The following is a 26,721-nucleotide window of genomic DNA, read 5'->3' on the forward strand; positions in this document are numbered from 1 at the left end:
TTAATATGTTTAGTGCTCTCTTCCTAATATACTCAAGTGACCCATTAAGAGACTTACTTTTACTTTTCTAGTCTGGACAAGGGCCAAAATCTGGAATTTATGCAGGTAGGTAGCAAAGGTCAGATTTTTTAAGGGAGCTATCACCCTTCAATATCTGTCCCTTATAAAAAAAAAAATTTTAAAGTAGGAAATGACTGGTCTGACTGGTCTCCCCATTTCTTATCTGCTTTTACTATTCATGGGTCATTTCCACAATAATTAAAGACTGTCCACACTCACAGGAAACAAACCCATATGTAGATGTTGGCACAAGCCCATATTTTGGAAGCAGCAGTTTTCTACAGACGTAGAAACTCAAGTAATAAATTCTTGTTAACACCTAAAGTAAGTCAATGAAAAATGTGAATGGTGCACATTTGTCAAGCCAAAATCCCATGCAAATAAATCAGCAAGCCAAATAGGAGCTTTGCTACAAGTCTCTTGTAAGGGGCAGATCATTGTTGCATTCTCCAAGAAGGTGATAAGCAGCCAGAAAAATCACAGTCTGTTTCCTGGTTTCCTTTTGCATCATAGGGAATCATTTACTTCAGCCCTCCAAGGGCAACTCTGTCTGGAGGCTTCATCCTACTTTGCAGTGGTAGTTGTGATATGGGAAGCCTCTTCAGGTGAGCAACAGGGCTCCTTACTCTACCTTTGCAACCTCTGTGGCACCATAACCACAGGCTGTCTCAGAAGTAATGCAAAGCTACAACTAACTCTTGCATAATTTTGCAGAAAGTAAAGTAACCTATAATTTTAGTGACCCTATTTTAAAATTAGCTACATCTTCACTGTAGCTTGGTGCCTCGAAATGCTTGCTACATATTCTAGACTTAAAGATTTTTCTTCTCATTCTGGCAACTGGAAGTTGGAAGATTCATGCGATCTGAAGAGAAACCAAAGCTCTGGAGAGTGGTGCTGAACAATAAAATATTGCCAGTCCACCTTACCAAAAGGCAGTCAATGGATTTTCAGAGGATCACATGAAATATGTTAGTCACAATCCATAAAAGAAGTACCCTTGTAACATAAGTTTTCATTTCTGAGTGGGGTTGAGCATGCTTACTCTCATGGATTTGAGTAGAAGGTAGGCCATTGAGCATCTGCATGACATGCTCAGCATATCAAAGGATAAGGCTAAACTGTATGAGCAGAGGGATCCAGGCCTGACCCTCTCATCCTACAGATATTTTAAATACACCAACATATACAGTGGTAGCATTTATAGTGTCACTATCTGTTGTAAGGGAAGATTGTTTGGTTTGTGGCCTTTTTATCATACAATTTTTGTTTGACCTTAAGCTGTTTATGGAAGAACAAAATTATATTCAAAGTGCATAAAGCTACAACATCTCCAAGGTCTCCAAAGATACAACATCTCTGAAGTCTTAGAAGTGCCATTTATGATTCCGCTTTAGAACAAGAGCTAAGCAGAGGGACTCAGGTGCTCTGTGACCAGCATTTCGAACTGCTAGCACAAGAGGCAGGTGAAAAATGATTGTTGTTGCCTTGACCTGTGCTGCTGGTTTTAAATTTCTTAATATTCTCTGTAACTCTATAACAAAGTAAATGGATCCCTGCATTATTTGTGACTGAAAATCAATTAGTGGTAAAAGAAGTGGCAAGGTACAAAGAGAAGACAGGATGCACATTTAAATATGAGCAGTTCAATCAAGGCCCACACCAAGAGAATCTTTTGGCAGTAGGGCACAATAATGTATCGAAAGTTAAAAAGGTTTCTACAAGATATTTAAAAGAAGTTTTTCTTGGCTGATCTTGAAAATTTATTCTATACAGAAGCTGGAGGGAAAGACACGTAGTATGACTGCTGCAGCTTCTAAAGCCTGGCTCTTCAGCTCCTAACCAGAGGCCCTCATGTCTGTTAATGATAGCATCCAGCATGGGGAGAGGGCATTTTAATTAAAGTGGCTTTCAGAAGCCACTTTAATTAAAATGCTTGCAGTGTCGCATGTATTCAGTGTCCTGTGCTTCAAAATGGCAGTAGGGGGCTCTTTAACTAAAGCTCATCCGATGAGCTTTAGTTAAAGTGCCCCCATCACCATTTTGAAATGTGCAGATCCTGAGTACATGTGATGCTGATCCTGCTGGAGTATTCTAATTACAATCTTCCAGAAGACTTGATTAATCGAGTCTGCTTGGAAGGGATTCTAATTAGAATGCATTGGAGCAGGCGTTGGGAATGTGTATAAGTGCTCTACTAGTCTGTCTCTTAAACTAAGCAACTTAAACTTAACTTAGGTCCCATGAGTGCTTGTTTGTGCCCAAGGGGACCCCATGGAAGACACATGTCCTAATCCTAGCATGGGTTTTCTAATCCCATCCCATCCCTCTGAACCTCAGAGTAAAAATGAACCTACCTGAAGGGAGGTTTGAAAGAGGATGGAGCTAGACTGTTTTCAGTAATGGCAGATGACAGAACGAGGTGCAATGGTCTCAAGTTGCAGCAAGGGAAGTTTAGGTTAGATATTAGGAAGAATTGTCTCACTAGGAGGTTAGTAAAACACTGGAGCAGGTTACCCAGAGAAGTGGTGGAATCTCCATCCTTGGAGGTTTCCAAGACCCAGCTAGACAAAGCTTTGGCTGGGATGATCTAGTTGGGGATGGTCCTGCTTTGACCAGGAGTTTGGACTAGATGACCTCCAGAGGTCCCGTCCAACCCTAACTTTCTATAATTCTATCTGTTATGTTGTATTTGTGGCCTCACTACCTACAGGATTACTTGTTTCTTTATAAGGAAGAACAATTGACTGTAAACCTAGTCCAAAATGAAGAAGTAGAATTTCTGCAGAATTCTTAGTAAGCGAGCAAGTGAGAGAGAGAGAGAGAGAGAGAGAGAGGGATAATGTAGGACTGGAATAATTCATCTAAAAAAATCAAAGTATTTTTATTTGGAGATGTTGTTGCAAGGCCTCACAGGAGTTTCAGTTCATGGACCTCAAACTCCCACTCTTGTCCACAGGCCAGGTGTTCTGGCAAACACACCGCAGGATCTACTGTAGATGTTACACTTAGATAAACCTAATTAGGGTTAGGTTAACCTACATGCTGGTCTGTACAGATTATCAGAGAGGTTAGATTAGGTAAACTGCTCCTGGACCTGCTAGCCCCACCCCGATCCTTCTCATCCCTCCCCCAACCCTGATTTACTTCGATTGTGTTCCCAGCGTGGCTCCATGCAGCAGTGAACATTTGCAAAAGTGGGGACTCATCTATGATCATGTGGCTTAAAGTAAGCTGTGTGATTGTAAATCACTTCCTAGAAACACCTGCACGTACCCACAGTCTTCACTCCCTTGGAGACTTAAGGTAGCCGGAATGCATTGTGGGAGATATACCCTAGCCAGGGGACCCTCTGTGCAGAAAAGAATGGGAACACGGGAGATACAAGCTACAACCCCTCAGTCACCCTGGTACTAATTCCCCAAATCAGCATCTTAAGGCTTTTGATTTTTCAGTGGAAAATGATGTCAACAGAAAACAGACAATTTTTGCAACAAATTCTGTTTGATTAAACATCCAATTTTCTGGTAAAAATAAAAGTTTTGATGAAAGTTTTCAACCATCTCTATTTGAGAAGCAATTAAAAATACAAAAATATTCTAAACTAACCTCACAGCTGCATCATTAAGCACCATTTCTCTAAGGATGATGGCCTGTTCACAGGGAAATGTTTTAGATGCAATAGGAAATGAATCTTCTCTTGCCCCTTGTTCACCACCAAACCTTTGTTGCATATATGTGTGTGTGTGTATATGCATGCATATATGTATACACACACACACACCCATTTCACATGTGTGCCACAATGTGTTCTTTTCTGCAGGCAAAAAGTGGGATAATAATTTCTCCAGTTATCTTCTTATAACTGCTTTAAATGATTCCTTGCAACAGACCCAACCTTCCACTTTCCCTCATGTTATGTATTTTAAAAGAACTTTTTCAGTTGTTACTCAGAAATTACTCACTGATAATTCTAAATCTGGAAGGAGAGGAGACCTATGTCCCACTTGTTCATGGGAAACATCTGCCCCACTTCTCCTTTTTAGTGGGTCCAGCACTTATTATCTATGTATGTACAGGGGGACCATGTGTTGCAGGCAAACTGGGACAGTCCTGGCTTCTATAGTCCAATCCCAGCCAGTTGGTGAATAGTCTTAGAGCATCTGGTAGGGATGCGGAGTGGCATGGAGTGCCAAGCAAGTGGGCTGACTGGAGTAGGTGCCACCCCGCTCCAGTCTGCCCACATTGCCCCCAACCAGCAGCAGCAATGCCTGTCCGCCTGCCTACTTGGTGCACCATGCTGCTCTGCATCCCTGCCAGGCTCTCCTCTGGGACTTTTGACCAACCAGCTGGGACCAGACTACAGAAGCTGAGACTGTCCCAGTTTGCCTAGGATGTATGGTCACCCTATGTATGTATGTATACATGCATGTATGTACATGTTTTTTAGCAACAGGAGGTGAAATACTCTTTGAGTCCCTCAGTTGCTGCTTCTAATTCTTTTTAAATATGCTGAGTGTCCTCTGAGACGCATAATGTTTTAAGGGTCAGAAGTGGAAATACAGTTAGAACAAGTGGGATTCTTCTTAAGACCTGCTGCTAAGGACTAACAGAATGTTGCTTGCCTCTTAAAAACTGCTGGAAAAGATTAGGCCAGTTGGTCACTCCTGGGAGAAAAGAGGGACTTAACTAAACTGAATATTCTATACAGCATCCCAGATGACAGAAGAAAAGAGTGCAAAGTCAATGGGAGGTGGAAGATTTTGGTGGAGGTGCTAAAAAAAACATTTGAATAAGTGCCCAGAACCTGAACTCTGAAGCTCTTTGAGGTTCACTCAACTTGTATGGCTTCTTCCACTCAAAAGCAGCAGTTAAACTGTCCTTCACCTCTCCAGAGTGACTTTCCCCCTCTACTTACTGTCAAGCTATTTTATTACATTGACTTTCAAATTACTGATGACTTTTATTGCCATTTCAAAAAAAACAACAACCCAGAAACAAATCTTGCCTTCAAAAGACATCCACTCTCTCTTCCTTTGTAAAGAGTTGTTTGCCCACAGAGAAAATTCACATTGTGGAGTAAGAAGGTTAGCAGCAGTAGCACAACACATCTAACCAAAGGTATTGCATTTCTTCCTATCACATTAGAACTTCCTATTAAGCCTGGTAACTCCTCCTTGGTGCTAAGAATGTAATGTTGTGATGGATGAGAGAGGCACATTAGTAGGTCATAGGTTTGCAAAGTCTGGTATTGTATTAATGAGCTCCAGGCTGATGATGGACACACCACTATTAGGATATGCTAGGATAAAAATATGGTAATAAATTTGATTACTGCATTTCATTTAGTGTTGAAATCTTTGCTCATGTTCCCCCAGTGGAGACATCCATAGATTCAGCAGCAACCTTTATGAGGGCTAAGCCATATGCTGCAATTCTAACAGGGTGGATGAACTGAAATTTAATTTAGCAGATAGGTGCTGACTATATCTTTGGGATGAATGAGTGAACTAGTATGCTAATATAACAGGCCACTTAGATTTTAGATTAATTTGCTCTATTTATGATTTATGCCTTTACAAGTATGCTAATTTTCCAGGCCAGTTAAGTCAATTTTTGCAATCAAAGGCAATTGCTGCCATGTTTGCAATAGGATGCACAGCAGTAGATACTTTTGTATTTGCATAAAAAGTATTCTGTAAAAAAGTCTGAATTGTGCTTGCCTAATATATAAAAAATTGTTGGCTATTTGAAACATTTGAATTTTATATCTGAAAAAATGATCATACAATTATTATATAAAGCTTTGGAAGCGGATTGTGTGAAGGGCAACATTAACTGAATAAAGCATCGATGCAGTGCCCCTCCTTTGGAAGAGGCAACAAGAAGGACCTGAGGAAGTACAGCCCAGTTAGCCACACCTCAATACCTGGGAAGTTACTGGAGCATATCCTAAGGAAGTCCATTTGCAAGCATCTGGAGGAGGAAAGGCTGATCACAAAGAAAGGCTGATCACAATGGATTTACCAAGGACAAAGCATGTCAATCAATTTGATCTTTGACAAAGTACCTACTAGGGTGAATGAAGGGAATGCTGTGGATACAGTGTATCTGGACTTCAGCAAGGCTGCTTTTGACAAGGTCCCACATGACCTTATAAGCAACAGTGAGAAATGTGGGTTAGGCAAAACTATGATTAGGTGGATAGATAACTGGCTTACCAGCCACAAGCAAAGGGTAATTATAAATAGATCCATGCTGGTACAGAAAGCTCCTTGAGCAAGTTTGCAAACCACAAGGAATTAGAAAGGATTGTGAATATGTTGTAAGATGGGAGCACAATTCAGAAGGAGTTTGAAGGATTTGGAAAGCTAAGCTGGAACTAACAGGATGAAGTTCAGCACTGACAAATGTGCTAGACCTTGGGAAGAATAATCAAAAATATAAATACAAAATGGGTGATACTTGGTTAGATGGCAGCACTATGGAGAAGGATCTGAGAGTCTTGGAAAATCACAGTGTCATCATAAATGTGCAGTGTGCTGCAACTGCACAAAAGAAGAATACAGGTTTTGGATGCATTAGTAAGAGCATTAGGTAAAGACATGGGAGGTGATAGTGCTTCTTTACTTGACACTGGTTATGCCTCATCTAGAGTACTTTGTACTGTTTGGGCTCCACATTTTTAAAAGGATGTGGAGAAGTTAGGGTTCAGGGCAGGTAACAAAAATGGTACAGGGCTTGAAAGGCAAGTCATATGAAAAAAAGCTGAAGGAGCTAGGCATCTTTGGTTTGTAGAAAGGGCACTTAAGAGAGTTAGCAATCTTCAAATACTTGAAGGGCTGCCATAAAGAAGAGGGAAAACACCTTCTCTTTTGCTGCAGTGAGTAGGACATGGACTAATGGCTTGAAGTTGCAGAAAAGTCAGTTTAGATTGGGTATCAGGAAAAACTTTTTCACTGTTAGAACAGGGAGGCAGTGGAATAGAGTGTCTAGGGAAGTTGTGGATTCTCCATCACTGGAGGTGTTCAAAAGGAGATTGCACAGGTATTGGTCAGGGATGATCTAGACATAGCTATCCCTATGTTTTGCTAGGGGTATGTCTCATGTTTCTGGGTTTTGCTGGTTGCCGCATGGGTCTGGGAGGGGATTTTTTCCCTCTTGTTGCTATGTGCATCAGGGATTTTCTTAAATCTCCCTCAGAGGCATTGGGTGTTGGCTGCAGCCAAGACTGGGGGATTATGACTGGGATGTGCCAATGCTTCTGCTGAGACTTAAACCCACACTTTCCCAGCTAGAGGGCCTTGCCTCTCTGCTCAGGATCAGACCGATTGCCATGTTTGGGGTCAGGACAGAATTTTACCCCATGATCAAATTGATATGGACTTTGGGTTTTTTTGCCTTCCTCTGTAGTGGGAGACATGGCCCTCATCTTGGATGCTCTAGAGCATATTTTTAATAACCTTAACACTATAACACTATATAGTCCCGTTGCTTTACCTGTGCCAGACTAGGGTATTATGTCTTGTGTTGCATCTGTTGACTTCATAGTTTTCTAAGGCCAGCGACCAACATTCAAAAAGCCTGAGCCTGAATTGATTCAGTCTTTGCAGGTTAGTTTAACCTGGCTAGGCTGAACTGGTTTGTAACAGCATTGACACCCCTTGTGGATTGAAAACGTGCAGGCGCATGCCTGCAGTGGCTCAGGCTAGAAGCTGGTGGGTGCTAGAGCAGTCGTCCACAGTGCTGAGCTGAGGGGGGCATGGCTCGGCAGGACGCTCTGATTAGGGAGGGGTCCCCCCCACCCCCTCCCCCTGCTGCTCCTGACCAGTGAGGGAGTCAGCAAGGAATTACACAGCATTTAGTTACACAGCAGGGAGTTACACAGGGAGTAAAAGAGCATTTAAGGCAATACACTTCATTTTATCAACAGTTATCAAAATATACCCCCAAAAATCATCACCCTAGCCCATCTGCTTAAGTGGAACAAACACACTTCCCAAATAATGTAGAAGTCATAATATCTTGCATCTGCTTGACAGACAAAAATCTCCTATCATTACCATTTCTGCATTTTTCTCATTTATTTTTTCTATCTCTGTCTTCATATTTCACCTCTGCAGGCATCTGTGTCTACCAAGATAAACACAAGATGAAAAAAAATCAAAGAATAGTTTTTTTTAAAATCCTACCTACTCTCACTTACACATTTAAATTCTAAATTAAGAAAAGTTAGGTGATATGAAGCATGGTATGTGCTTTTACTGAATTCGTGGGTATTTTAAACTGAGGGCAATATGGAATTGAATCTGTTATGAGCTTTCCATAGAAAGAATTAAGAAGGTTTCAAACTCAGATACTGGAACAGAACCGTAAGTTTTTCCATTATTAGTCACTTTTAAAGCTGGTTGGGAATATTCCAAACCATTATTTCATTGAGAAATGCCAATTTATGAAAACCAAAACTGTTCACATGATATGACTTGTTTTGAAAGCTTCCTAATGTGACATATTTTATAATGCAAGAGTTGAAATTTTCAAATATCTAGTTTCAACTGGATACTTTTGAAAACAACAAAACATTTCCTTTAAAATGTTTAGCTTTGTAGTTTGCGTTATTGATTTATTGGATTACAAAGAGGATTGTTTTCAAATGGTTTGAGATCAAAATAAAAGTGTTTTGAAAGTACTAACACGAAACACTTCGACTGACTATTCCAAATTTGGGGGAACTGTTAGGTTGTTAATTTTTTTGAGATTTTAATTTTTTCATTCTGATTAGTGACAACTATTTTCAAAATCTCATAAATATTCACGAAATGGTAAAACCAATTCCTGCCAAGCTAGTGTTGCAGCTCAGTTTCCTGACATGCAGAGGACAAATTCAGGAGGATTTTATGACATATGCTACTCATGAAAGACTGGGAGGCTTCCAAATACTTTTGCTAAGGCCAAGAAAGAAGTCTTCAAGCCCCATTTCCTCTATGGTGGGCCTAATTCTTTGCTATACAAAGCATAAACTGGCTGCCAATAGAGAGGGAAATCAGCTCTCTGATTCTCTTCCCAGGCACAGACTTCATCACAATCCTGGGTTGTCTACTTGAACCAGTAATGAATAAAAAAGATCTGCTCACCTTCTGGAGACTTCTGGAATAAATTTAACTTGCCTGCTATTCTTTGCCCCTGACCTGCTACATACACTGCGGGTGACAGGGGGGCTGACCAAGGAGTTGTTTGGGGATTCTATTAGGCTGGAAGCTTAAGAAACTATCAGTGGCTTTTGCATTACTAGAACAGAGGAAGGGGAGTGGTGGAAGATAAGTGAGCAACTATCTCCAAAGCTAGGGACAGACATTACACATAAACCAGTTTAAGTGATCAGAAGCTGGTTTAAACCTGTAACAGAACATAAGTTCAGGGTACATATACCAGTTTCAAAATGGCTGAAACTGGTTTAAGATAAACCTGGTTGAATGCAGTATCAGACTTAACTGATTTCCTGACAGACTACATCCCAGGGTACTTAAGGAGCTGGCAGGCATCATAGTTCAGCCACTAGCAAGGATATTTGAGAACTTGTGGCACTCAGGTGAAGCACCTTAAGATTGGAAGAAGGCCAGTGTGGTGCCTGTCTTCAAGAAAGGAAGGAAAGTAGATCCGGGGAACTACAGGTCAGTCAGTTTGACCTCAATCCCTGGTAAGATTTTGGAAAAAATTATCAGAGAGACCATTCTTGACAAGCTGGCTGATGGCAACATCCTGAGGGATAGCCAGCACAGGTTTGTTATGGGTAGGTCTTGCCTGACCAATCTCATTTCCTTCTATGATCAGGTGATATATCACCTGAACAAGGGAGAAGAGATTGACATCATATATCTGGACTTTAAAAAGCCTTTGATCTGGTGTCCCATGATCTCCTCATGGAAAAATTAGCCAACTGTGGCCTTGGCTACATCACAGTCCGATGGCTGGGGAATTGGCTCTGAGGTGAGACCCAGAGAGTGCTAGTCGACGGAAGTGAATCATCATGGCACTCCATGACCAGTGGTGTCCCCCAAGGCTCTGTCCTTGGACCTGTACTCTTTATCATCTTTATTAATGGTGTGGACCCTGATGTCAGATGTGGACTGGCCAAGTTTGCCGATGACACCAAACTTTGGAGTAGAGTCTCCACACCCGAGGATAGGCTGGTGATCCAGGCTGACCTTGATAGGCTTAGAAAGTGGGCAGATAAAAACCTGATAACATTCAATATGGATAAATGCAAGATATTCCACCTCGGGGGGGGCACCTGCAGCACACTTATAGGCTCGGCAGTGCTACGCTCGCTAGCACCATGGCTGAAAGAGACTTGGGGGGTCATGATTGACCACAAGATGAACATGAGCCAACAATGTGATGTCACAGCTGGTAAAGTGAACAAAACTCTGGCTTGCATCTATAGATGCTTCTCAAGCAAATCTCAGGATGTCATCCTCCTGCTGTACTCAGCCTTGGTGAGGCTGTAGCTGGAGTACTGCATCCAATTCTGGGTTCCACAATTCAAGAAGGATGTCAAGAAGCTTGAGAGAGTCCAGAGGAGAGCCACGCAAATGATCAGACAGCAAGAGAACAGGCCTTATGAAGAGAGGCTGAGAGCCATGGGACACAGTCCTTCAGTCTGGAAAGGCACAGGCTCAGGGGTGACCTGGTGGCAGCCTATAAGCATATAAGTAGTGTTCATCAGGATCTGGGGGAACGTCTGTTCACCAGAGCATCCCAAGGAATGACAAGGTACAATAGTCACAAACTCCTCCAAGATGGTTTTAGGTTGGACATAAGTAAAAATGTCTTTACCCCCGAGGCCTGAAATAGACTTCCTCCAGAGGTGGTGCAAGCACCTACTCTGGACTCTTTTAAGAAATGTTTGGATACTTATTTTGCTGAGATCCTTTGACCCTAACTGACTTCCTGTCCCTGGGGCAGGGGGCTGGAGTCGATGATCTTCCGAGGTCCCTCCCAGCCCTAATGCCTATGAAATCTATGAGATTTGGGTCAAACCGGTTTATGCAATGTCTGCCCTAGACTCCTTTCTGGTTTAAGTTAAACCAGCTCCCTAGCATCCCAGATGCTTTGCAGCCCTAGGCTGGACTGGGCTGTGGTCTCTGCTCCAGAGAATAGGCAGGTTCCTCCCCTCTCCTCCAGAGCCAGAGCTCTGGGGGGACTGCAGGCAGAGCAGGGTCTGCCTGGCTCCCCTCACTGCTCAGTGGTCAAGGAGGGATTCTCCCCTTCCTCCCTCAGCATGGACCCTAGCCCAACAGACCCTAGGCGTGTGGTATGCTAGCTAATGCTGAGAGGCATCTGTGTATCACAAATTTCACTGGGACAGGCAGACAGGACAAAAGCAGACAGAACACCCCTTTGCGCAGCGAGCAGAGGAAAAGCCTGAGACAGTGCAGGCCAGGGTGAGAGTTTAATCAGGTCAGCACTGTGGAAAGGAAGAGGGGGCTGCTCATGTGCCCTCCGGCTTCAAACCTGAGCCACTGCAGGCATGTGCCTGCATTTTTGGAATGAAAAGGGAAGGCCTGTCCACCTCCAAATTGGTTCAAGCTTTGCAGGTTAGACTAACCTGTAAAGATTTAATCAATTCAGGCTCAGGCTTTTTGAATGTCTTTCCCTGGGGGAAATTTATAGAGGCCTAGAACCAAAGAAGGAAAGGTTATGCGATGGGAAGTGCATAAAGCTGTGATTCACTAGATCCATCTGGCATGCAGAAAAAATGCATGCTGAAAGGTATAGCAAGCCACAGAGAAAAAAACCCAACAATGATGAAATACACAAGGGGTGCATACAACCATTTACCACACCTGGTCTATGTTCATTTGGCTCACTTTAAGCTACGTGAATATAGACCAGAACTGGCATGTATAAATATCTGTCAGTCATAGGAACTGCATAGGGAAACTGGAATAAGTAACTCAGGATTACTTTACTTTCCCTTTCTTTTTTGCTTTGGCATATGGAGTAATATCACTGCCAACAAAGGAATGTCCCATATCACAGGCCCATGAGGGCAACCTGACATCCAAAGTAATAGTCAAGTTTACTCTGACTAGAGGCTATGACAGTATCACACCTAGACCTATCTTCTTTAAACATTTACTAACACCAGGCAAATCACATTATGCTTCCCTCAACTATTTCTTTTTCTTTAGAGTTTTATTTCACTTGGGTGAACGGAGGAGTAAAGCATACGATGGCTATACTCTATTATTTTAAGAACATAAACAGCCACTATGAAATTACTTAAATCACCATTATGCAAATGCTGGAGCTAACATTTCTTTTAATTAACCTTTCACCTTGAATAAAATAGTATTATTCAAAGCAAGAATGAAGGAGTATGATTTGCCGTATGGCCCTCTTTGTTGGCTCATAGCAGTTGAAAATGGACTGGATCAGAAGAATCACAAAGACGTTCTGTTTAGTATATTTTTCAGCAAAAGCACTGGGAGAACAATATTTGCTCCTGTGAGTTTCCATTTTCAATAAAACAGATTAAATAGGCTACGCTCTGCCTGCACAGACTAAGCTGTGTCTTAGTTTCATATGCCTGGGCGGGGGGGGTGGCATGATATGAGAGAGTGTGTTTGTAAGGGAGGAGGAGAGCAAGGTGGGGAACCTTCCACAGGAGAGAAATGAGACCAGTGGTGAAAAGGCAAGGGAGAAATAAACAGAAAGTAAAACAACATAGACTAGAATGTAGAAATGAGAGAAGGAAGAAAAAGCATGCAGGAAGACAAATAAAGGCAAGGAAAAAGATGGAGAGAGAGAGGCTAGAAGACTAAGATAAAGAAACCCACTTAGGTGAAGAGGAATAAAGGTGAAACTGTAAATCATAAAAACAGAACTCAATAAACACCTTAAAAACAGAGAGACAATAAGGGCCAGAGGTATATTTAATAAGAAGAGGAAGCTACAAATTGATTAACGTGCATCAGGTACAAAAGCGAGGGGCGAATGAATAACAGTGGCTCGTGAATCATGGGACAAATCAGGGCACTGAGAGTTAGAAAACAAGCATGAGTAGGGGAAATACAAGAAAAAGTTGCAACACAAATTTTATTTAATATTCTTAATGGCAACAGATCTGATCAAAATTATTTCTTGTTTTGGTGTGTTGTGGCCAGTGTGTTTAAGATGGTTTGTGACTCCGAACCGAAATGATGAGCTATGGGTGCAAAGAAAGTGAGATCATTATTATTATCATGACAGTCTGTATTCAACAAGGGGCACAAAGTAAGAGTGGCAGGGAGGGAAATCTGTAATGAAGCAGAGAACTGAACCGTCAATCAACCCCCTATTCAACTCTCTCTATTGCTTTAAGTAAACTTCTGATAAGGTAGGCTCAGACAGTCAGAGACCTGAACCAATTTCACATCACCAACTGCCACCAAGCAATGCAGCTCAAAATTAGGAAATCTTTTGTGGAAAAAAAATGTTTTTGCAGTCCTCTTAATTGTAATAAGAACAAGAGAGCATAGTACAACACTTGAAAACTGTGGCAATTTGGAAGAGAAATGGAGAGAGAGACAGAGAGAGAGAGAGAGAGGCAGTATTATTAAACGAACCATTTTGGCTACAGAGACATAAACATTAGGGCTGTACAAAACTTCAGTCCCTGATTCTATTTGGCGGAGATTTGGCCCTCTTCGGTAGCCGTATCTCGAAATCCAAATTGAATCAAGAGACCCATTAATTTCTCTGAATCGATTCAGAACCCTCCAAACTGATTTGGAGAGATTCAGAAAGATTCGACAATTTGGACACAGACGCAGCTTTAAATGTTTTTTCTACATACCTCAAGGTACCAGGTGGCTCATGAATGCTGAGATGCTGGGGCTGATGGAGCATCCCACAGGAGCACAGGGGGGCTCCCCAGAGCACTCAACAGCAGACCTGGAAGTAGACCAGAAGCACTTCTGGTCCACTTCTGGGTCCACTGGGAAGCATGCAGGGGGGCCCCCCCTGAGCCCACCTGACTTAGCGACTGGTGCCTCCGGGGTCTGAGGGGCACCTGAGGTTCCCCTGTGGCCGATCACCGAGCCAGGGGAACATGTGGGGGGTGGGCAGTGCGCTCGGCGGTGGACCCGGAAGTGGCTTGTGAATGCTGCGATGTTGGGGTGGATGCAGTGTCTCACAGGAGTGCAGGGGGGTGGGGGGGCCCACGCGTGCTCAATAGCAGACCCGGAAGTGGACCGAAAGTACTTCTGGTCCACTTCTGGGTCTGCCATTGAGCATGTGGGGAGCCCTCTCCCGCACTCCTGTGGGACACTCCATCCACCCCAGCATCACAGCATTCACAAGCCACGCCTGGTACCTTGAAGTATGTAGAAAAAACATTTAAAAGCTGTGTCTACAGCTGAATCGCTGATTCTTCCAATCAGCATAGAATCGGGGACGGTGATCCAAATCAACAAATTGAATCACTGTCCCTGATTCAGGCCAAATCCAAATCAAATACAGCCTGTTTCACAGCCCCCTAATAAACATGCATACGCTTTCAAAAAAAAAAATTCCTACAGATTTGTGTACTGCAGGGACTTGGTTTTTCCTTGCGTAAGTCCAAGATGATGGTTTTAATTAGTGTGCAACTGAACTTCTATGATGTGGAGTTGTGATGCAACATTTCTAAGGAGCTATGAATCGTGGAGCAAAGGGAAGACAGAAAAAAGTTTAGGAAAGAATGAATCCTTTCCTTGTGGGTCCTTTTCCAAATACAGTGCAATTTAAATATAATCTAAATTATTACAGGAGAGAATTTTGAAAGCAGGGTTTGTTTGGGTTTTTTGTTTTAAATAAGAGGCAAAGCAAGGAAAAAGAAGCATTTAGGGAGGAAGTATGATTTTATCTACTGCAAGGCTTACTTCAGGGGTTTCTTTTCTTTCCTATAAATATATAATTTAATTAGTCTATAACGTACAAATCCACCCTGCCTTATTTAGTATGTGTGTGTATATCATTTTTTCACATCCATTTACATCCATTAAAGTTACATACTGCTCTGTATCACAAAACATCTGCAGCATCTTGTGGTGTCAGTTTGTGTGAATGGTACAACACAGCAGTTCTGTAGACTAGCCTCCACTCATAATGTGACCAGGTACTCGGGGCTTGTCTATTTAGCTTTGTGCCATCCCCAAATCCCAGGAACATGTTGTAGCTGCCTTAGAGTGGCCCTGAGCATGCAGGAAAAACACACGAGACTAAAAGTGCCTTTGGTGCATTGCCTCATGTTCAAGAGTTCGCATGTAGAGCAGGACAGGGCGTGTTTCAGATAGTGCCCCAGGCTGTAGCAGGGATCCAGACTAGACAGGTCTGCTCTTAAACAGGAATCTCCCTCACTTCAGGAGAACCACTTGGGTGAAAAAACTATTCAGCAGTGTAGGGGGACTGTAATTTAGCATTTAGAAACTAAGCAGTGATTCTCTCTCCTCTTGAAAAAGGCCTGTCTCTTCAGGCACACAGCTCTCATCTTCAAACTGCAGTGCCCCTCTTGAAATCATTGACAGACATTTCTCTATGGAAGTTCAGAGCTCTCTAGTCAGGCAAAACAGAGATGGAAGTACAAATGACCAACTTCATTCTGCCCCCATTTTCACCTCTGCAACTCCAATGAAATTGGAAGGAAAAGGAGCAGACTTTGGCCCAAATGCTGCATACTAAAAGCACATCAACATGTTTGCTGAAAGAGAGGGCTGAGACGCAATGAGCTACACCTACTCGAATTTAAACCTTTATGTTTCCTTGAGAATAGTTAATAATAACAAATGCTCAGTGATAAAGTTGATCATAAACTAGAGGCATGCTAGAGTTCTCTCAATGATAAAGGAAGCATTTCTCACATACAGACATAGCAGAGCTGCATTTATTTTACATTCTTCATCCTATTCCAAAGAAGTACTAATTATATTACCTTTTGTCCCATTGTGCAGTGCTATGTATGTCACAGACAATGAATATGTACATCAGATGCTGAGGAGGAGCAATTTCCTTTGGTTGTTTTACAAGTGAGGGATTAAGCCACAATTATGCAACATATTTGAAAAAAAAGGATAATACTGAATGTAATCATACATCAAAGACGAGGCCTTGACAAGGTTGATGTGTTCACAAGTAAAATGTTTTCAGTTAAGCCTACAGCTGTTCTGATTTTCAGGTTTTGAGCCATCACAAAATCTCAGGCTACATGATTGCTATGATCCTTGCTAAGCAACACAGGCAGAGAGATTCATAGAGGTTAGGAACTGGAAGGGACCTCTTGAGATCATCAGGTCCAGCTCCCCTGCACTTAGGCAGGAAAGATTGCTGGGGTCAAATAACCCCAGCAAAGTGCATGTCCAGTCATTTTTGGAAGATCTCCAGGGTAGGTGATTGTACCACCTCTGGGGGGGAGTCTGTTCCAGACCCTGGACACTCAATGATTCTGCATGGGAAAATACAAGCAACTCATAGTTTCTGTATGAAACCAGTTGAAACCCTGTGACTTCAACCACAAGAATAAATGTTTTAATTTGCCTGTAACTCACACTTGAAATATTTTAGGTGAAACTCAAACTTCTCACTCATTCCTAAATAAGTTACACAACTTTTAGGCAATTACTTATGGTACCAGTATTAGGGGCTGGACACTTAGCAAAAAAAGATTTGCCTTTTCTTGAATGAAAAAGAAAACAGACTTAAAATTACATGGGTAAGTGGCCATGTAGCTATGATGTCCCAGCTAAAAGAAAATGCATTCATATAATTTTGAAATTCCTATTTCTTCAGCGCTTCGGAAAGATTCAAAAGAGTGACACAACCAGGGGGAAGGGAGGGGCAAAGGGGTGCAATTAGGAGGTGGGGTGAGCCATTACATAGGCTGATCAATGTGGTTATAACAGGAAAGGATGAAACAAGAGTAGAAGTGCTGTATGGTTGGCAATCAGGACCAGCTGGGTAGTTGCAGCGTCAAATGGCACAAAAGCAAGTAGCCAGTAAGCTGAAAGGAGTAGTAGGGAAGTTACAGGTTCGTAGTAGAGGGAAGCAGACAGGAGGGCTGCATACAAGGACTGCCATCTGAAACAACACAATGGCTGCCAGTTGGCAGGGTTGTTAGGGAGAAGCTTGTACAATGTGCTTCTGGCTGCTTAGAGAGGATCTGTGTGCCAGCCAATGGCGCTGCCAAGGAAGCAAAGGAAGACAATGTGTGGGCTGGAGAGAAGTTAAATGTGAGCCAGGTAGGTACAGCTAGCCAGCTTTGTCAAATCAACATTTCTCCAGTAGTGCTAAAACCCTTTAGGTGAACAATGATTCCAACATGACCCAGCAGCAGTGCATTTCACCGGGAAGGAGTTGCACTGAGGATCTCTGCAGCGACAGGCATCTGCCTAAGAATGTCTGACTGCAGGATTGGGGCCAGAAATTATGTGAATGCATTAGGCAATAATTATTTGAGTCCAGAATCTATTAGCATTTATTCAAGCCATTTTGCAATGTTTCAGTTACAAAGAATCGTGCACACTGATCACAGTCAGTCTGGTGTTTTCATACATCAATCACCATGGCATAAGAACCAAAAGGGGACCAAAGGCTTTCAATTAATAAATGTGGTTATAGTGTATGTTTCAATCTTACTGATGAATAAAAAGGTTCCACAGGCTAGAAGACTGGTATATAAAAACATCACAATGTACATTCAGCAATAATTTGGATCAACTTTAATCCATGCAGCCTTATGGCAGATCAGCGAAAAGCATAAAAGTCATACCTGCTTTGTAGATCATTAAGGTGCAATTCGCCTACATAATGAACAGCTGATGAAACAGAGATGACTCTAGCATTGAGACTGTGTGTTCCTGATTGCTTCAGCATATCCAAGAGGAGGTTAGTCAATAGGAAGTGTCCCAAGTAGTTCACACCAAAGTGCTCCTCAAACCCATCCTCTGTTTTCCTTTCAGGGACCAGCATCACCCCAGCTGAAAGAGAGAGGCAGAACTTGGCTAGATAGTAGATGCATCTTTCCTGGCATCCTCTCCTCAAGTTTTAAAAGCAGTCCACAGTCAGGATAAAAGCCTTAACAGTTTGGCTAGGGGGTGAGAAGGAAGCTGGAATAAATCTGTCCCATAAATACTATCAAGACTGATTTTACATACATTTATGTGTAAGTGCATTTTTTATACATTTACAAGTATATGTATACACATACATGAGACTCACTTACATTTAAAAATAGTGGATAGAGATGGTCCTAAGCAGCGTGTATGTTGATTATTAAATATGTAATTCTGTACATCTAAAGTTAGCTACTTAACTCCATATTTAGACCTCTAAATAAAAGTGGCTCATAATATACCTACCCTTCACACTGCAGTGTTGCATAGACATACCTGAACAAGCTTTGAATAAGCCAGCTTAGGTACCAGAAACATACTCAGTCATGGCTTGAAGGATATCTGGGCAAAATAATTGCTCTGTTTCACTGAAAATGTAATTGCCAAACAAATGCTATTAGGCTACAGGATGCCTGAAATGAATTATTCCTAGAGAATCATGGGCTTAACTGTGGCCCACCTGATAAAGCTCACATCCAAGTTCAAGTCTCAGCTGGCAATGAGTCCCTAAGAGCAGTGGAGTTCAGGCAGGAAGAATGGGAGGAGGAGAGGGAGAAGTGACATCCTGTCAGTGGCTGATGATTTCATTTACAGGATTGCAGACAACAGCTTAAATACCTAAGGGTGCCTATACATGTGCAGCGGAGCTCCTCTGATGTGCTGTAATTACAGTGCTACAGAAGACTCGATTAATCGAGTCTGCTGGAGCGTAGTAATTACCACACTCCAGCAGACTCCAGCATCACATATCAGAGTTCCTCCCTCTCTCCCCCACTCTTGGAGTACATCTATAAATGCCTTAAGGGTGGGATTACATGTTGCAATTAGCTTAGTTCTTGCTAAGAGTGCTTAAAATTTGAACAATTGTATGTTCCAGCTTGTTAAATAATGCTAAGTACCCTTTAGGCATCTTATGGTTATTAGGGTTACTGTATTTCCAGTTCCAAAAAAGAAGACACCTGTTATGCAGGGGTGGGGGGTGGGGAGGAGGTATATGACTGTGGGGGGCAGAGATATGCTGGTGCCCTGCCCCTGTCTGTTCCATTGCCCCTCACTCCCAAGCCACAACCCCCACTCCCTCCCAGCCCTGCTGCTGCCTCTTGTTCCTGACCCGCAGACCACTGGCCTTCTGGTGCCCCTCACTCCCAACCTGCAGTACCCTACCTCCTTGGGCCATGCTGGTGCCCCTCACTCCGAGCCTGCAGCCTCCTGCTTCCTCCAGCCATGCAGCATCTCCCAGCCACCCTGCCCCTGCAAGCAAGGGCACTGGCCCCAGTGCCACCAGCCCAGCCACGTAGTTCCCTGCTTTCCCTGAAGGGCCCTGATGTCCCCGTCTTTCACTGGAGGCACAGGCACCTCCCCTGCCCTGCTGCAGCCCCAGCGCCCAGAAAGCTTCCTCCACTGCTGGCAGGTACCCGCCCCCTCAGACACACCCTGCCACGCAGACATATGCGCACACACATGCACATGCACACATACGCGAGGCTCCCCCCCCAGCCCTACAGAGAAGCCTCAAGCCCTGACTCTCCAACTCTAGCCCTCCACAGACATTTGCATCCAGCTGCCAGGGCTGTTCCCACCACCCTGCCTGGCTGTATGCTGGCCACGTGCATGTGTGCCCTGCTTTCAATCACCCTTCCCTGACTTTTTCCCAGCTCCAGGAAGCTCTTTGCTAGGGCAAATAAGAAAGAACTTTGAAGCTGAGCTGACCAAAATCCAAAACATTTGATCATATTTAAAAAAAAATACGCTCAGATGCAGATCAGAGGATCCAAAAGGAGGACGTGTCTGGGAAAACCCGGACGTATGATAACCCTAGTCAAGACGTTGCAAACACCTGCATTGGACTAAGGAGCCCTGGCATTGGCAGCGGCTGCATGCACGCCTAAGGGCACATGGTAGGGAAGAGGCCAGGGAAGCGCAACTTTGGCTTCTCTCCCGCTGCACATGCAGCTGCCTCCAGCAGAGTCCGGCCAGGGCTCAGCCGATCTCGTTCCAGCTGTTTGCAGCCTCCCTGCTGCCTGTTGTGAGCAGCCCAGATTCCATGATGGGTGTCAGACGCCTGCCCAAAGCCCAGACCAGCTGTGGCAGGAAGCTGGGAGGCTGCAAGCTGTTGCACGGAGGTCTGCAGAGCCTCTGCCCTGCTTGTTGGCAGGGGAGGGGCCAGGGTTGCAGTGCCCCAGTCCCTTCCCCATGATGTGCACTGAGGCATGCACACAGCCACCACTGGCCTTGGAACAAGGCTGGGGCTCTGGACCCCAGTGCAGCTGTTTACAACCTGTGTGCTGCCTACTATGAGCCCAGGCTCTATGGCCAGCAGCAGCTGCATATGCATGTGGTAGGGGAAGGGGTGGGGAAGGGGGTGGGGCAGTCCAACCCCAGCCTCTACCCTACCACCCCACGCCTGTGTCACAGGTGTCACAGTGAAGCCCTGTCATCATGTCCTCCCCCCGTGGGGCAAGTGTGATGGGGCAGGAGGAGCCCTGCTCCCCACAGCTGGGAGGGAGGTATGGCAAGGGGCTGGGGGCAGGTTGGGTGAGCAGCCACCATCCAAGCCAGGTAGCAAAAGCAAGTATCTTGCCTGCATCTGGCATGCACAGGAAGGGTGGTAAAGCACAGGCAGAGCAAAATACTGGACATTTGATGACATTTGAAAAAACTGCCTGGATAGAGATGGGAGGACCCAAAAAGAGGATGTGTCTGGGAAAACCCAGACAATTGGTAACCCTAATGGTTATGCCACTTCTGGGGAGGATTATCATTGATTGGTGTTAGTTATCTAAGTTTAAGCTTGCTTCTGAGCACTCCACTGATGGAAAACAACCAATTTGGAGTCCTCCAAAATCCCAGGACATACCCTTCCCAGCCTTTCCCATTATCTTGCTCCAAGAACAAGCTTTCTACCCTCCTGAGCTCTACAGCAGCTGGCAAGCCCCAGGAAGGAGCTGCGGAGGCCTGGGGAGGCTCCTCAGCAACCCACCCACATCCAGCAGCCTCCACCACATGCCTGCCTACTGCTTCCCTAAAAAACGGCAGCCACCCAGTTGGAAGACACTGTCCCTTTATACTTGAAGGAGCAGCTGGGAAGATAGCAGGAAGGGAGGTGCTACTGGCCCTGGCCATGGCTTGAGCTTCGTTCCCTGGGAAGGAGGAAAGGCGGGTGTCAGCCAATAAGCAATGTGGGGTCACAGGTCTCCAGGTACAGTGCCCTCAGGGCCCGCATCTCTTACTATCCACAATGTATTGAAACCAGTGAAAGTCTAGAACCTTTACTTTTTGCTCTTTTAACTTTAATCAAATACAAATGATTGAAAAAAAACTAACTTTTATATAAACCCACCATGTCCATGTTTTTTCTACCTCCAGGCACACTGCTCCCCATTTTTGTCCCCCTTCCTCTCCCCCAAGCAGGGAGATCCCAGGTATGGGCTCAAACATGCCCCTACTCACCAGTGCCCTAATGGCAAGTCTGAGCAGTGCACATTAGAGAGGGTATTAACTCTTACTGCAATACTAATAATTAGCTTATGATAACCTTAACACTAACTACCATTCCTTACAAGCTCAAACCTAAGAAGGAAGGGAGCTGATTGTAGAGGGATTTGCACTTCCCCATTAAAATAAATGTGAAATTCAGAAGGAGCACCTCTAATTCAATCAGAAGTTAGGATGGATTCATGTTCAGCTCATAGCAGACAAACAGCCTCTTTTGGGCTAAGGGAATATTTCCTTGGCACAGGCATCATGGTGGACTGCTTTGGGAAACCTTTTGTTGGTATCCTTGCAAGCTGACACCTGGGAGGAACAACTGTGGCAGGAGACAGTACTTCTGTCAAGTTGCTACTGCCATTCCAGCTTGATAATAAACTCTAAGCTGGTAGATCTCAACCTATTTTAAACTCAGGGTACCCTCAGTAGACTTGGAAAATGCCAGCTCTTAGTCTTTTTAACTACAGAAAAGTAATAAAACAATTCTGCTGCTGCAAAGAACTCAGAAAGACCACAACAGGCCAGAATGTTTAACACTGAATTCCTTTCTGAAAACTCTGGTTTACCTTGTGAATCATATTTGCACACCTAACAGTGCCAACATTGTGTGACACCCCCCAACACCCTTGAAGGGATCTCAAGGAACCCTGGTTAAGAATCACAGTCCTAAGCAACTGTGGAGAGGTCTACGTCAGGTTCTGAGATCCCTGCATTATAGCAGGTGTCCTTTTGAGTACTGACATGCAGCCAAATGCCTAGGGCACAGGGACAGTGGGGACTTCTGGTTACTGCTGCAATCACACAGCTTCCAGCAGCAGCTGCTTTTAATTCTATTTTATTTTATTTTGACTCTTTCCTCTCTCCTTCACTTCCAAGTCACTCCCCCGGGTTGCTTGCCCCATTCATCCTACCCTAGTTATGCCATTGCTTTTAACCTCTGGGGATACAACAGTTTAAAGACTGAAAAGGGACCTTAACCACCTATGCCCTTAACTTCAGCAACTATGATCCACTACTTCTAGGAGAACCAACCATGTGCCTTGCTCCCCCCCCATGTAGAGAAAGAGAGTATGTCATCATTCAGGGCATCATTTCTAAATTCTGCAGCCAATAGAATTCTCTTGACCAGACTCCAAGAAATCTTACTGTCCAAGGACCTAGTTTAATCCCAGAGCAAAGCACAATCATTACTGCCAGGATTTCTTCTCCCTATCATTTTTGTCCTGAAGAGGTAGTCAAATGGTATTAATCCAAAAACATATTTGAGAAACTGAGATATCCTTCAGAGGAAGTTCACATCACATCAAGGCAAATAAAAGAAATCCTGAAATCTGAGGGTACTGTTCTGTTTGCTGAAGAACAACCATTCTAGCCATAGAGCATATGCAAAGCAAACAACAAATGAACTTGTTTGTTTAGGACACAATGTAAAACCTTGTAAGTGTAGCAGGATGTCTTTTTTAAATTATTAACCACCCAACATTCAGAGGATACTAAAAGTGGTACACTATTGATTTTCTTTTGCCTAGACACGTCATCAGCTTTACTCAGGGGTCCTGAAAGGTGAACTAAAAGTATGAAGGCTATTTCTGTTTTTCCTCCCTACAATAAGCGTGAGATTATTTCATGCCAAAAATATGCAGCATTTCCAACTTATGCCCTCCCTGAAAAGTAACTGAGAAATGTATTTGTATTCTTCTGATAGGGAGGCCCTAAAGTAACCTCTTAAACTAGTTTCATTATATATTGCTTTGGGATTAGTAGCTCTCTCCAGTGTTTATGGAATAGATGTGAGAGTGGATTTAAACAAGAAATGGCAGTATATAGACTGCTGGCGTCAGACAATCTGTGGTTAGATAGGACTCTCTTATATGTTATTTCTTCTGAGTTAGCTGGATTGACCCCAGATACTGTTGTTTAAGATGATACCACCAATACAGACATGATACTGGAAAATTAATTAATAAGTAAGCTTGTAATGGGCCTTTGCTTTGCAATTGGTCAGCCATAATTATTGAACTATCCAAGCAAAGAACTGACAGTATTCATAGAACATCACAGTGATTTGAGATCCTCCAAATGTACAAATAAATGATCATAAGCAAAAATATTCTGCATCATTAACTATCCCCTGAAAGACTGTACTTATAAAGATATAATATTAAAGTCCAGTGATCTGTACTTATATGTACTGTTCTATATATAAATACTTTCATTGTCTAGGTTTAATGACAAGACATGATAATTCCATTAACAGCAGATATTAAAAAGTAAACAATGGAAATTTTTATTCTGTTTGAAACTATGCATCTTTGATGAGAAATGTCCTCCACAGGGATTCTTGTTTTCCCCATTTAAAAACTACAGAGTCTCTGATAAAAACCCAAATTCTCCAATTAAACTCCATGTTTTTGTCTGATTAAAATGAAATGCCTATATATATACATTTGTTCAGCTGAACACAATGTTTTATTGATATATTTACAATTTTAAAGCAGTTCAGAAGCCTACCAGTGCCTCAATCATTGTAATAAAATAAAATTCTAAATACTTACCTATTTTTGGCATTTGATTTTGGTTTTTATCATAGAAAATCAGAGCTTCCCCTGCCCCCTTTGCTCAGCAGGACTCAGGTCCAGCTGTGGTTGTTCCCCCTGCTTTGTGACAGTAAGCAGCCCTGATATGCCGATGCCCTGCCCCTGCCCATGCTGTTGCCCCTCATTGACAAACCACAGCCCTGCACCCCCAGCCCTGCCAGTGCCCCTCACTCCCCACCCACAGCTCCCTGTTGTTACGTCTCAGCTCTGTATTCTTGGGCAACCCTGGTACAGGCTGCAGTCTGTCTGACTCACAAAGGACTCACCCCCCCACCTCCCTCCCCTCCTCTACCTAAACGAAACTGATTAAGATGCAGTGAGAGACGCACCTAAGACCCTCACCAGATAAGGGTGACAAGAGTGAATCAACTGCCCTAGGTCTCATTTACATGAGAGATGGAAAACAGAAAGCCTGAAGCAGAGACTGCAGTGAATTCTGGGACCAGAGAAGCAGGAGAGCGCTGCATGATGGGGAATCTGTGCTTCCAATGTTAATCAACCCATGTTCACACACACCCAGCTCAGCATTTATCAGACCAGTTCTAATCTGGATTTGCTAAGGACTTCCCCCCCACCCCAGACACACACACACAGCTCTAAGTTTAATAGGCATCTCGGGCCGTACATTCCCCGGTCCCACTATGGGAGGCCTATTTAAACTTGATGGACTAAAACTCGGTTGCCGGGTTAGGGAATGCTGAGGCAAGAGACCGAGTCAGAGGGGGTATGGGCAACATTTGAACAATGGTTAAGGGTTCATCACAGCATCCAGCCTGCTGGAGCCCTAATCCCAGGTGTTGTCATATCTTTCCCGAGACGACTGGTGGGAGTCCTCTCCACAAAAGGTTATGAGCACCCCAATAATTGCTTTAAGTCTGTTAAAAGACTATAGTAAGATCTGGAAAAGTCATGCTAAGCTGAGGCTTGTGCACAACAAGTAAAAATCCAAAATCCTGATGCTGCAAGCTATCTATTGTTCCTGAAGAAACCATGAGATATCCCATCAGTATATCTGCCACCCATAGGAATTTCAAGCTGGCTCCCAAGTATTTGGGTTACTCCCTAATCTTAAGTGTTTCCTGATTATCAATCAGTTTCCTGAGATGGTCCAAACCAGATAACCCCTTGTCAATAGAAAAGACAATGATTTACACTACTGAGGGTGCTTCGAAGCAGCTAAACTGAGGGTATAAAAATCTGTAAGTGTGTGTGCTGCTAGAGGGAGAGAAGAAGAAGAGGAAAAGGAAGGAAAAGAAGTAGAAGCAGGAGGAAAGAAGGAGAAGAAGAAAACCCCTGTGCTGACACCATCCCCTGTCGTTCTTGGGACGCTGGAAGAACAGATCATCTCTCCCTTCAAGGACTGTGCTACAGACTGTGCCTGTCAGCTTTGCAGCCTGAGTACCGTGGACTAGGTGAGATCCCAGCGTTCTCTGTCTTCTTTCTAGGCATAAACTTCTGAACCTGAACTGTATCAGTTAAGCTTGAGCTAAGTTTCCCCAAATACTTAGTGAAACCAGGGTAGTATTGTCATTGTTGGTGTTTGTTTTTCTTTTGCATGTCTATTACTACTAGTACTATTATATATTTCATATGCTTAGCAATAAATAACTTTTATAGTCAAACTGGTAGTAATTGGGTATATTTTTCCTTCTCTGCTTCTCTTTCCTCCCGTGCTCTGCAGCAACGCTTCTTTTACCTATGCTAAAGATCCCTGTGAAGCCCAAATTATTGTGGGGTCTGCTCATCAAGAGGCCAAAGATTGGGACGTGCTGAGTTTGAAACACATAAGGGGATCAGCTTGTACAGGCTGATTGACCCAGTTTGACTCAGACGTGCCCTTATGAACTGAATGCTGGCCCATGAGGGTGTCAGCTGGACACCCAGCCGGATTCAGAGGGATTCTGTTTACCTGTGTGCTTGTGTCTGACTGCATTTTATTGTTGCTCTTATGAACTGATTCTTGGCATATGAGGGTGTCAGCCTGTCCATGCTGATCAGCCCGGCCAGGTCAGGCGTGTCACGTTAATTTGTGTGTGTTTGTGTGTATGACTGATTTGGTGACTGGAGGAACCCAGTCCCATTGAGATTGAGTCCTGCAAGATAGCTCCACTGGGGGTGAGGGCTTGCAGAAGGGAGAAATACAGCTCCGTATAGTAACACAAGCAGCACATTGACAGAATCACCAAGACCCTAGAAACTATCCCTAATAAATGAGCACACCCCAAAGTAATGGGCAAATTTGGTAACACTGTCCCTGCCAGTGCTCCTCATTTCCAACCTGTAGCCCCCACCCCAGGTGCCTTTCACTCCCAATCCACAGCCCCATGACCCTGCCACTGTCCATTGCTACTCACCCACAGCCCCCCACCCCCACAGCCCCCTTCTGTCCCCCTCAGCCCTGCTGGAAGGGGCCCCCAGCTGCCAGGGTACAGGACCAGGGCCAG

General features: G+C 43.7%; 1 protein-coding gene across 4 annotated transcripts in view; it reads right to left on the bottom strand.

The window, feature by feature from the left end:
- DHRSX (dehydrogenase/reductase X-linked) overlaps positions 1 to 26,721 on the bottom strand; it is a 258,274-nt gene that overhangs the window by 52,161 nt on the left and 179,392 nt on the right. For all 4 annotated transcript variants that reach the window (XM_025208503.1, XM_025208502.1, XM_025208500.1 and 1 more), the window contains one exon: positions 17,849 to 18,056. In XM_025208503.1, the coding sequence (XP_025064288.1) occupies positions 17,849 to 18,056 (208 nt within the window). The remainder of the gene's footprint in view (positions 1 to 17,848; positions 18,057 to 26,721) is intronic.

The sequence above is a fragment of the Alligator sinensis genome, unplaced genomic scaffold (assembly GCF_000455745.1).
Source record: "Alligator sinensis unplaced genomic scaffold, ASM45574v1 scaffold395_1, whole genome shotgun sequence".
Lineage (NCBI taxonomy): Eukaryota > Metazoa > Chordata > Crocodylia > Alligatoridae > Alligator > Alligator sinensis.